Source organism: Brienomyrus brachyistius, chromosome 10, assembly GCF_023856365.1.
Source record: "Brienomyrus brachyistius isolate T26 chromosome 10, BBRACH_0.4, whole genome shotgun sequence".
In the NCBI taxonomy this organism is placed as follows: Eukaryota; Metazoa; Chordata; class Actinopteri; order Osteoglossiformes; family Mormyridae; genus Brienomyrus; species Brienomyrus brachyistius.
Window position 1 is genome coordinate 26,775,323 of NC_064542.1, and position 13,105 is coordinate 26,788,427.

The 13,105-nt window shown below is 40.5% G+C and overlaps 1 protein-coding gene across 3 annotated transcripts; it reads left to right on the forward strand.

Moving 5' to 3' along the window:
• LOC125751036 (cellular tumor antigen p53-like) lies at positions 1 to 11,708 on the forward strand. 3 transcript variants are annotated; one of them, XM_049029480.1, is made up of 11 exons: positions 1 to 110; positions 4,652 to 4,726; positions 5,275 to 5,332; positions 5,625 to 5,774; positions 8,919 to 9,105; positions 9,188 to 9,291; positions 9,576 to 9,685; positions 9,804 to 9,940; positions 10,027 to 10,115; positions 10,248 to 10,351; positions 10,433 to 11,708. In XM_049029480.1, the coding sequence occupies exons 1-11, from the start codon at positions 16 to 18 to the stop codon at positions 10,485 to 10,487; spliced, it is 1,164 nt and encodes a 387-aa protein (XP_048885437.1). In that variant the 5' UTR covers positions 1 to 15; the 3' UTR covers positions 10,488 to 11,708. The 3 variants fall into 3 exon arrangements, with proteins under 3 accessions (XP_048885437.1, XP_048885439.1, XP_048885438.1); XM_049029482.1 differs by lacking the exon at positions 1 to 110 and adding an exon at positions 3,027 to 3,137; XM_049029481.1 differs by lacking the exon at positions 1 to 110 and adding an exon at positions 3,066 to 3,287.
• Positions 11,709 to 13,105: the final 1,397 nt, after the last annotated feature.

Here is a 13,105-nt window from a genome sequence, read left to right on the forward strand (position 1 = left end):
TTGCACATAGCAGCCATGGAAGAACATGCGATTCTGTCAAATTCTCCCATTCCATTGAATTTCAACGAAAATTTTACAGGACCTTGTGACTTTCCATACATCTCTGACAGGTTGGTTACCTCATATTGGAAATACATCGCTTGCTCTGCTACGCACTATTTCGGCTTCTTCTTTAGGTTATATTAAAGCCATGCTTAGCACATAGCTATATTGCACTTAGGCCCTTTTTCATTACTTTTACCGACTCTGAAAATTTAAAATCGCCACATGACTTGAAGTGCTCCTGCAGCCTAGAGAGATGAATCAGGAGAGGGTTTAAAGTGCAAAACTGTGACAAATTTCGAAGGAATTTCCACCATCACCATGCACATAAACGTGCTGATTGAGTGATTTTATTTTTGCTCAGATTTGCCTGTGCAGTGCTGAGATGTGTGGTTTGAGGGCATGAAAAGGACATGCAATCATAAAAGAGGCAGCCATTTTAAACAGGTTTTCCTTCTTAAACTAAGTTCAAAATATTTAAAAATTAAAAATACACACATATAAATATATAAAAGATACTTTTGCATTTTCTTTTGTCATTTCCAAACAAAAAACGTAATTTATCTTCGAACTTCATGAAATTTACCAACAGGTGCCTATATTTAAAAATACATAGCAAAAACAAGAATTAAAACTCACAATAGATCATTTCAATATCGTTTTGGATAATAATTTTTATTGCTCGTGTTGATACACTTTTAACATACGCTTAAGGCTAAAAGAAGGAAAATTGTTCTGGGACGGACCTCAAGGTAATTAAAAGGAAAAAGCAGTAGAAGTCATATCACCCAAAATCGAAGTCGCTTACAAGAATTAACATCTCTATTAATCTACAAATGCTAAACTCCTTTAAATGTAACTGTGTTTTGTGACTAATATCAATGTTTGTAAATTGATTGTTTGCATTATTTTATAAAATGTTATATTCATTTCATTTGTAGTTTACTTTAGCTTCATGGCATCGGCCTGCTTATGTGCTTCTGACTTGACAAAAAAATGTGTGCGACCTTAACCAAAGTGAACTATATACTGAATATTCGTATATTTAAATGTACACAAAGCCAAGGCTGTAGTATTCAGTATTTAATATTTTTAACATGCATAATATTTTACTCCCCTTAATTTTAACCAAACTCTTTAGACTGAAAGTATAACAGAGGAATATAATTTATTCGAATGCATCACCTAAAACAAAGCATTTTTAGAAAATCCATTGAATTTTCTACGTACGTATGTGATTAGAAACATTTATATTGCTCTTACAGGAAATATTGGCTGTAGTGCTACAGATCATTTCAGTGAATGTGTGTTGTTTTGTTTGTGATATTCTGAATACCACACTATTACTGAAATTACTGTAAATGGTTAGTTAGACATTTTATGCTTTTGTTAATGCTGTGGTAGTATTTGACGGTTTCCGTTACACTTGAATTCTGAACCAAAGGTTGAATAGCTCACTCCCGCCATTTCCACGATTTTTTTTCTCTTCTTTCAACCCTGTATTCCAGCATGGCACATATGTAAATTACACACATCAGCATTTAATACTACCCTAAAAATATTTGGGGATGTAGGTGTGGCAATTTATACTCGTAATGGTTGCTTTAGTTGCAAGTGAACTCCTTTTATAAAATACCAAGGCCGTTATCTGTAGATTTGGGAGGTCATGATAACTGTACAGACAAGACCGTATTTGTTTAACAATAGGTCTGGTAGTAGGCAAGAGAATGCTGAAATATTTTAATTAACATGAGAAATATTTTGATGCTCTCAATGCATTTTTTTTAATTTTTTTAATGATCGCCATGGGGGGAATTCTCATTGCACCTAACCCAGTCTTGCTCTCCACAACACACGGACACATATGTCAGTGACAGCAGACTTGGCAGCGAAGGGCAGCGGTGCCCACGGAGCTGCGTGTTAGGGGCTTCGCTCAATCACCCACAGACATGTAACTATTCTGCCGAAGCCAGGTTTGAACTGACGACCTTCTGATAATAGGCACAGAGGCTTAGTCGACTGAGACATGAAATTCCTACGTGCCCATACACTGATGACACCATTGTCTGTGCTGCATCATTTTATTTACTGGATAAAACAATGGAAAAAGAGAAAATGCATGAAATAAAAGCTTTGTTTGGTGAATGTTTATATGTGTAGCACCTATAGTAAAGTTTACTATAGTATAGTAAAGCTTGGTATCCTGTTTCTCAAGATACACAGGCCAAAATCGGTTAAAACATAATGTCTGATACTAACTGTAAGGCACTAAACGGAGATAGGATTTCTTTAACTATTAAATCAGTAACTTGTATACTATAAAACGATTTCTACATCATACTGAATAGTGAGAGTGTAATGTTTTATCTGTTCCTGATAGAGATTAAACTAATTTTGGAAATTCAGTATATATCTCTACACTTTACATTCGACTTTCCCAGAGGAATCCATGTGTACTCAGGACTGGATATCCACCTTCCAAAACAATAACATACATTCTGATCAGCACGTGATAAAACGGTCGATAAAATTACAATGCCGTGACATAAGGCAATACATAAAAAACAGTCATTATGGAAGTGTAGTATGACTGTTCAGTTATGAATTGTGGTAAAGCGATTACTCTCGATGGAAGAGGAAAATTCCCTGAAGCGTACACTATTTTTACAATGAATAATTGTAATTGTAAAATAAATATTTTAAAACATATGCTCAAGTACCGGACAATAAATATTTATGGGCATACGGTTTATTGGTGCGTATAGTAAACTGATAATACATATGCGCATTCATAAAATGCTGACGTTTTTCTAGGTCAGAGGCTTAGTTTCTAGCACCCTAAGTGAAACGAAGCCATTGCGCATCATACTTTAATTTCGCACATTTTCACTACGAACACGTGGCCAACTTCCTAGTAACTGCGAGCTCAGAGACGTTTCGGTTGTGCTACGCGCCTTTTTTCGAAATCGACCGCGCGTTTTTTTTCCGGCTCCTGGTTGGTAGATGGATTAGTCATGTGAGTCTTCACCTTTGAACCCTGCTTGGCGCGCCCGCTGCTATTTGTCAAGATCCGGAGCGGGGACTCCTCTCTTAAAGTATGTTTAAAATATTAAAGTAGGTAGAGCTGTGTCATGTAGTTCAGAATAATACAAGCAGAATAAGACAGACACAATATTACGCTGCTTGTACGGCGAGACAAAGTCGGAAGAAGAGGCAGTTGTGCATATTTCGCCATGCTTTTGCATGTAAGTTGCTAATAGCCAGTACTCGTGTAATTTGCCAAGTAATGAGTATAATGTGAAGTACATTAAAGCCTTGTCTGCGCAATACCTTGTACACCCACCATAGGATGTTAAAATACGTAGCATAAAGTCCTCTGTTTTCTATACTTGGTGCTAGATCAATCATTTACACTTTTTATTCTGAATGTTTATTTTTCCTCCCGCAGTTAAAAATACGGATTGATCTGTCATGACAAGAAAAGTGCAAAGAATGATTATGCATGTAGTTGTCGGTTAAGAAATAACGCTGTCACTTCAAGTAGTAAGTGCATTGAAATGTATTTTTTTTATTAATCTGTATTAATGTTTTAATCTAGACTTGCCCATTTTTTATAAATTCAGATTTAGCAAAATTGCAAAGGTTGTATACAAGGCTCTCAAATTTCATCAAAAACTCTTAACACTTCCACCTTTTCCGCTATCCATCTATGAGCGCATCCATGTAATAACGTGCTTGCGGTCCGGATCACATGTAACGTATTTTGGAATTTACCCGGAAATAAGAAATGCTATTTTCTGATTGGCTGTGAACTCCGCTAAAAACTCCACCCTGTATTCTTGCACCTCGTCCATTAATTAAATGGGACACCTCGGTGCGTGTTATCCGTTACGTCACAGCGTGTGAAAGACAAACTGTGGCGTGTGAGTTGGTTGAAATGCGTGTGTCTCACGGCCAATGCGTGAGACTTGATAGCCCTGTTATATATTATGTAATCAAGAACAAGGTCCCACAGAGGCACAAGGTTGAATAATGTCGCACATTTAAAAAAATAATAATTTGGGAAAAGAATAGGAGACACGTGAAAAAATATCACAATCATAGGTTCTGTGGAAAATTAACTTTTAGGATTAAGTTGTGAAGTGCGTCACTAATTACCCCACATGTGATTGGTTGGTTTTGATTTAGTGTCTTGAAAGGTGCAGATATACAAGAATTAGGGTTGGCGCCTGTTCCTTATAATATGGGATGATCCCGTATCGGAAAAAATGTGGCATCCTGTATTATATGGGATGATGCTGTATTATAAAGGATGACTGGCAACCCTTTCATATCTGTTTCTCTTTTATTAATTGAAATCCAGCCTTCTATTCCAAAAGGTCAGTAAATTTGTATGTTAACCCATATGCAATAGTAATTAAAGCTGTTAATTTACTTTATCAAGGTGGCAGCATCTTGGTCCCAGGGTTTGAACCTGCAGTCTTATTTTTTTTTAATTAGTGATTATTTTGGTTCTTGCTCTAGGTCCTTCATCACTGCTCCGAAAGCTGTTGCTATGTGTTTCCTTTTGCATTTCTGACTGGCCCCTTGCTGCTGTCCTGTTCTGTAGCTCTGCAATGGCTGAGCAGGATTCCCAGGCCCTACCGCTGAGCCAGGAGACCTTTCAGGAGCTGTGGGACCTGATGTATGTTCTCATCACTAGGGACTTGCCGATGTGGGACCTTGTTCTACTATGAATGCAGGGCCCAGTGTTGGTCAGGTGTTATCTATGTTATATATAGGTGCATGGGTGCTGAGGTGCTACTATTGACTAACCAGTAGGGGGCGTTGTCTGATACGCTTATACAAGGGTGTCAAACTCCAGTCCTGGGGGGCCGGAGCCCTGCACATTTTACCCTCATTTAATGCTTCTGATTCAACTCTGTGCACCTCCTTGTACTAATTAACGTACAGCTCTTGAACCGAATCATTTGTGGTCGAACAGGGAAAGAACTAAGCTACACAAGGCTCCGCCCCCCCCCCCCCCCCCAGGACTGCAGTTTGACCCCCCTGTGCTTATAGGACCCATGTTTGGCAAATCATTGCTGGGGTGTTACTCTTCAGTAGTCGTGCTGCGTGTGAAGTCGCCAAATATCACTCTTGTAGCATGATCTGGTTTCAGTAAAAGATTTTTTTTTTCTTGCTTGAGGTCGTCTCACTGAGGTTTTCTTTCCTCTACCGTCTATTTTGCAGAACTGTACCTGAACTTGATGATTATTCTTCCCCTGGCAACAGTGGAAATGGGGAAAACGTAAGTGAAAATAACGCCTTTAAATTTATTTATTTTTTTTTAAATCCCTTGCTGTTCTTGCACTTATTATGGATCCGGCACAAGACAGGAAATGAAATGGTTCATAAACAGTAGCTTGGTACTGAGCAGGTGACTATGTGTCCTTCACTGTGTGGTGACGTCATCCACATGGATTGATGGAGTTTCGTGTTTCCAATAAGAATGCTGCTATGTTACTCCAAGATGTGAAATTAGTATTAGATAATGTACTCTGTCTTTTATAGCATTTTGCTTAATGTAATCCTACCCGCAGAGCTTGCCTCCCTCCTCCATCCTACCTCCAGTGACTGAAGCACGCCATGAGCCCAGCTCCACGTCCCCGCTGACCACTGCCTGCTCGGGGGAGTTCGGTTTTCGGCTCGGCTTCCCAGAGTCTGGTGTGTCCAAGAGTGTTCCGTTCACGGTGAGTTCTGGGTTATCACGCCCTAGAGCTATTAAATATCAGAGGCAGTTCTGCATGATGTGTGAGATGGCAGCCCTGGCATTACACAGAGCTTGGCACTGTAGAGCAGTGGGCACAGCACCTGGCAGGCTAAACGCAGCTGAATCCTGACAGCATCCTTCTCCCCCATGCTGAATAGCACCAATAGCAGAGCCCCTTCCCAGCTGCCATTGTTTTCTATCCTTTTCAAGGTAGTTTGCCCTCTGGGAAAAATAGCTGAGAACCTCTGCTCTAGAAAATAGTAATAATAAGAATAATAATGATAAATTTTATTTAAAGGTGCCTTTCAAGGCACACAGGACGCCTTACAAACACAATATAAATTGTTGCCGTACGAAAAATTAGCATCTAATAAAACGAAACCAAAAAAATGAATAAAAATAAAACAACGAAAAAAATATTAATAATTAAAAAGCTGCCACAAATATTCATCAAAAGATTTCCCAAACAGAACTTTAATAGTGATACATTTTCGGCATAAGGTTTTTTTAGACGTTGTCCTTGTCTGTGTAACTGCTAATTGGAAAAGATTTGAATATAAATATGTCGTGACAAACATTCGTTTAGTTACGCTCACTGTTTTAATGTCCGAATTTAAGAGTTTGCCGAAGGTGTCACAGAAATAGGAATTAAGCATTTCATTAATAACTAACTAGCTGAGCGATAAAGAGAGGGATTATAAAGAATTTCTAGATGAAATATCAATTCGTCAATAAATAGTTCAAACTGAGAAGGATTTCCAAAAACAACATAAAACACCCAATAAATACACCAATTACAAAAGACACCAATCAATTCATACATTAATAATGGAATTTTTAAATTTACTCGAATGCAGTTTAACAAGAGAAATAACTGAATTTACAAATTGAATTAAAAATAGTGATTTTACTCTGGCATTTTAAAGGACAATTCCCTTTCCACTTGCATTTCCATTTTCCAGCTGCTTTTCCTCTTCGTATTAGCTATACAATTTGCTTAAGCAATTATCTTCTCCTTTTAGCTTCTCAATTTAGTCTTTCTGTGACATTTTGGGCCAAGTAATGCAAATTAGCCATGGGATGCAACAAGCTCTCTGATTGGTTAGAGAACTGCACTCTCTCATATCCTATAGCTATAGGTTTGGCACCAATGTGAAGTTGGCCACCCATAAGTTTAAAATTTCGTTTGTGCCGATTTAGTTTCTGAGATATCATTTTTTTTTTTTTTTTTACTTTCCAGTACTTACCATGTGTCCGTTCTGGGCCAAACCTGTCTCAGTCATTTGTACCATGTTTGTGCCATTTAAAAATGTTTGTTCTTTTGTTCTGTGCGACTCAGACCACTTAGTTTATGGCATTACATCGCTGTATAGGGGCTCATGCTCATGTTTCTCGTGAACAAACGGTGAAAAGTTTGATACCTTTGTGACGAAGCCTCGAGCCAGGCTCCACAGTTTAGAATTGTGGTGAATAAATTCAGATTCTCAGCAAATACTGCCCATTTGTATTTTAATTATATCTACATATATTTTTATTGTTGTTAATATTTTTGTGGAACATGTTTCATTTTGAGGGGGCACACTTTCCTGAATGATTAAATAGAAAGTAAGAATCTTAAGTATACAGTGTAGCCAAAAATTATTTGTACTCTAGGGAAAAAATGGATGATGACGAAATTACATCATTTGAAAACAATTTGCATAATGTTTTTCTTGTTTCTTCACATAACACACACATAATTGTAACATTTCAGATCGTTTTTAAAGTTTGTTCAATATCCTCAGTATCACTTCCATTTTTGGCCATTTTTTCCACAATGTACAAATAATTTTTGGCCACATTGTTTGTATCCTGTCCACTTGTTACTTTAGCTTTTTGCTTGAACTGTTCATATTTCAATGGAATGCTTGTTTATCTGCCTTCAGTATCCTAATGACCACTTTTGTAATGGAGTGGTCACTGATTGGTGCATTCAGGTATTTATTACCTGAAATCATATTGGTCGCCACCTCATCAAGACTCAGGTGCGCTTGGATAAATGGTGCTTCGGCTTGTATGGATCAGGAGACTAAAATCTTTCATTCATGAACACTTTTATTTAACAGTTGTGTACAACAAGTAAGACATAAATTAAGTGGTTTGACTCAGAAATAACAAACACTAACGTGTTTCAGAGTGGTTTGGCCCAAATTGAACACATGGATGGTGACATCACCATGTAAAAAATAAAAACATTTATATCTCTGAAACTAAATCGCCACAAATGAAAAGTTCAGTGATACAAATCTGTACAATTGTAGCACAATTGATTAAGGGCAGTTTGGTTAAAATCTGAAACCTATGTGGGGCCTTCAAACAGATACCTGACCTGTAGCTATAGGATATGAGAGAGTGCGGTTCTCTGACCAATCAGAGAGCTGCTTGTATCCCATGACTAATTTGCATTATTTGGCCTTGATTTACCAGCACGAGGCCCAAAGTGTCACAGAAAGGCTAAATGGAGAAGCCAAGTGATTAAGCAAATCAAACAGGCTAAAGGAGACGTGATTAAGCAAATTGAATACGGAAAAGGAAAAGCAGCTGGAAAATGCAAATGGAAAGGTGGCTACCCTCTTAAAGCCAAATTAAAATCACTATTCTTACTTGTTTGATTATTCAGTTATTTATTTCTCTTTTTAAACTGCATTTTCGAGTAGATTTTGAAATTTCATTATTAATTTAAGAATTCATTGTTTTTATGATGTGTTGAGTGTTTTTGTGAAACAGGACATTTAAAAATTTTTGTACATTTTTACTATGAACTATTTTATTAATGTATTAATATTTCATTTATACATTTGTTTTTATAGTCCCTCTTTATTGCATAGTTAGGTGTTGCTTAATGAAATGCTTTATTGCTATTTGCACGACACCTGTGGTCGGCGGCCCGGCTTTGAGCAGACAGGGATGTTCCTGTAATATAAAACTACAGCTTTGTGTGATGCATTTGATGTTTCGATTTTTGAAGCTTGTTCTCAGATGTATGTTCGTTGTCTAAGGATGAAGTAAATATGGGTTTTGACTGAGAGGAAGAATGAGGTTTGATGCATTTTAGTTTAATGCCATTCTGCCCTTCTTACCCCAGTACTCCTTGGATCAGAACAAACTCTTTTGTCAAATGGGCAAGTTATGCCCTGTGGAAGTCCGGGTGGACCATCCTCCACCACAGGGCGCCGTCCTGCGTGCAGCAGTTGTCTACAAGGGCCTGGAGCACAGAGGTCTTGCGGTGCGTCGTTGTCCCCTCCACGAACAGACCAATGAGAACAACGACGGTGAGAGCCCTGGTCCGTGATTCGCCAGGAAGGGATCGGCGCCAGCTGAAATTCTGACCAAGACACTTCGTTCTTCCCCCAGACTCCACCCCCCGCAGTCACCTGATTCGCGTGGGAGGCGGCCTGCAAGCTCGCTACGTGGAGGACGGACACATGAGTGTCGTGGTGCCGTATGAGCGCCCACAGGTGTGTCTCCGTGGGTCAGGGCGCTGTGCTCGTGATCCGAAAGTCATCGGTTCACCAAACTCACTTCACCGCTGGGCGCTTTAGCAAGGCCCTTAATCGTAAATTAGACTGGCTGACCTTGTTTTTTGACTTGTTTGTCACTTTAAATAAACTTATCTGCTAAATAAATGTAAATATACTAAGAAATGTACTGTATAGCCCTGCCCCCCCCCCATGGTTCATTTGCTTGGGGGAGCACTGAGTGCCAAAAAGAGGCCCAACCCCTTCGGTGTGTGTGTGCCCAGCCCGGCTCAGATGGGACCACGGTGCTCTACAGCTACATGTGTAACAGCAGCTGCAAGGGCGGCATGAACCGGAGGCCCATCCTGACTATCATCACGCTGGAGACGCCGGAGTGAGTCTGCCCCCCCGTCCCCAGCGTCCACGCGTCCCTCTGTTTTAGCTCCTGCAACACCAGTTTCCCCAAATACACGTATTCGTCGACGTCTCACGTTCTCGCACCTCTCTTGCAGGGGCCAGCTCCTGGGCCGCCAGTGTTTCGAGGTGCGAGTGTGCGCCTGTCCCGGCCGAGATAGGAAGTCCGAGGAGGACAAGCTTCGGAAGGCGAATGAGAAGCCCGAGGACAAGACCGCCCCCAGGACCAAGCGCAGTAAGAGTGCAGTCCGGCTGCTCGCCTCCGCGGGTTCGGGGTGCAGTGAGTTTAAATTGGGCTTACTTCCTTGCGCCCTCTGGTAGGTATCGCAGTGGTGTCCCGTCCGGCCTCTCAGGAAAAGCCCCGCAAGCAGGTGAAGCGCACCAGTAGTGAGGAGACCTTTCTGCTGGAGGTGAGCTGAAGTACACAGCCATATGTTAGATATGCACATCAATACTAATTGTATCTTATCTCATATTGTTACCTTGTTTTTGTGTGGGTGTATGTGTGTGTATCTGTGCTGGACTTATTGGTGCACCCCCAGGTACACGGGAAAGAGCGATTTGCAATGCTGACGAAAATCAACGACGCTCTCAATCTCATGGACCTGTTGCCCCCAGCAGATCGGGACAAGTACCTGCGGACAATGTGAGTCGCCTTCAGGGTCTAAAGGCCAGTTCTTCCTGTCTGTTGGTGAAGTTGTTTTGATCGCACTGCTGTTTCATCCAGAGAGCTCCCGAAGAACCAACCAAACCAGAAGAACAAGCACTTGACCAGAAAATAGGGAAGATGCTCCTTGTGAAGGAGGAGAGCAGCTCGGAGATGATGTATCTGGCAGGGATTGCAGTGCCTTCATCCTGCACGTCGTGCTGCTCTGCTTTCCAGTTCTACTCTTTTTCTGCTTTTGCTTTGCTATTTTGCGATATTTTTTTTTTTTGCTATTATTCTGAATGAATTCAGAGTAGAACTGGCAGGTGTTGTTTGAATTTTCTGTAATTCCCTTGAGCAATTTATATGCACTGTGAATTAAATAGACTTCAGTCTTTCCCTATAAAAGAACTAAAGGGGAATACAGGCAGTCCCTAGGTTCTAACCCTAATCATACACTATAAGACTAAAAAACACCCTGTCACATCTTAAGACAGTGTGACATTTAGTCACAAACTACAGTTCAGACTTGTGCTCTCGCAGCGTCTTTCTGATGGTGGAGAAGACTCACCTATTGCTGCTTGATGTCCACACCAGAATGAGCTGAAAATAACCACCTATATTAAACATGATTGATCTTATCGAAACATCCAGACCAAAAGAAGACGGCCATCCCCACCACTTTGCATCAAGCAATCGAGATGACGAGAGCAAAGCTCGGGATTTTATACTGACTTTGGAAGCACGTTTACAACAGGTTAATCACATGAAAAATTGTCAGATGTCGCACCAGTATAAGTCTGTCCTTAGGTCAGTAGGTGAGTGTGAACATTAATTCAGCAATAATAAAAATATATAAAAAATATATCGTATAATACTACACATATATTATACATATACTAACACTATACTACACATTACATTTTTTTACTACACATCTTTAAATTAGGCTAGAAGTTTCCTAAATTTAGTTGGAAGTTCTGAAACTGTGGGTTTAAATATACACTATTTTATTAGTTAAGCTCTGTTTATAACACTTATAAGGAAACACAGATGTACAGAGGCAGTTAATTAAGATCACTGCTCAAAGGAGAAAAGGCCTGTCTGACAACTGTAATTTGCCTTCCATTATGCAAAATTTTGTTCATTTCAGTGCATGTTTACTGTACATGGGGTTGCTGATAGCCTGTCGCATCCCAGCAGCTAAAGACTGTGCTTCTAAACACAGGATTTGGTTTCTCTCATTTCTCATTTTCCTCCTATATTAGTTTTAATTCATTTCATTTTTGCATAAAAATTATGTTCTTATGTGTGCAGTCTCCTGGCTTAAATGTGCAAAAATAAAAAAATAAACTCATCTCAAAGAGGTCTTGTTCATATGTTCGTGCATCTCTTATCTTAATTTTGGACGAAGCTCTGACCTGCCGAAGGTTTGCACATGCAATGTGTGTAGCAAGAAGGTTTTCATGAACAATAAAGGTATTTGCTTGACATCCTTTGTAGGACGCAGACAAACCCATGGCAGAGGCAGTTTGGAGCCACTGATTCACCTAATAACAGCGACAACCGATACTTTATTGATCAGTGTGAGGAAATTCTCTTTACACCCTCCCCCGACTTGCTCTCTGTTGGTGAGAGCCAGCTGGCTGTGAAGGGCAGCACCCAGGGGGCCTGGGGCCTCGCTCAAGGAGCCACAGACACACCAAGGCCAGGCTCAAACCTTCCAATCACAGAGGCTGAGCCCACTGGGCCTCATTATGCTCCAAGATCCTTGACAACAGTGGGATTCAAACTCACACCTCCAATGAGATTGGAGCCTTGAACCGCACTGCCATTGGAAACAGGAACAGGAAGGAACGCATATGCGTGTGTCTGTATGTGTTTATGCATGTGTGTGCAGGGGTGTGTGTGGATTCGTTTTATATTGTATTGCAGGGACCAAATGTCCCCCCCCCCATTGTGATAGAAACCTTTTTTTTTAAAAAAAAAAAAAGGCTCCCCACAAGGCTCTGAATGCAACCTGGGGTGGGGTGGGCTGGTTTGGTGTGGCTTCACTATTTATCTGTTGTTTAGCTAATTAAAAATAAAGTTGTCCTCCGATGAGGGGGGTGGTGCTTGGGCATTAAAGAAAGAAAAAAAACCTAAAAATACCAAAAGTCTCGTTTAATTTGGTTACATATGGTTAAGATTAGGGCTGGGTGGGGGTTAAGGGTGTCATGCTGGGATTAGAGTGTGTGTGTGTGTGAGTGTGTGTATGTGCGTGAGTGTGAGTGTGTGTATGCGCGTGAGTGTCTGTGTGTGTGTGAGTGTGTGTGTGTGTGTGAGTGTGTATGCGCGCGTCTCCCGGGATTCATCGCCAGCTACAGGCAGGATAAACATGGAGGGAAAGCTGAAAGGGTTAGGTTTAGGGTTAGGTTTAGGGTTAGGGTTAGGGTTAGGGTTAGGGTTAGGTTTGAGTTGTCCTGACACTGTAAGCATGTATAGCGTGTAGCAGTCATTTGATGTGTATACTGTGTAATTTAACACGTGTCTCTGGGCTGCGCTGGCCCCAGCTGTGACAGTCTGCTGGTGTATGTCAATTATTGTCTTTAATTTGCTGTCTGCTGGATGCTGGATTTGCCAGTTTATTTGGGTGATGCACTATGCTGGATACACTATGAAACGGAGGGCAGGGGGTCTGACAGTGAAATCGCTGCAGGTCACGTCTACATTTGCATACTGAGCAGCCAGTTTTGTCCATAGTGTAGCTGGGCT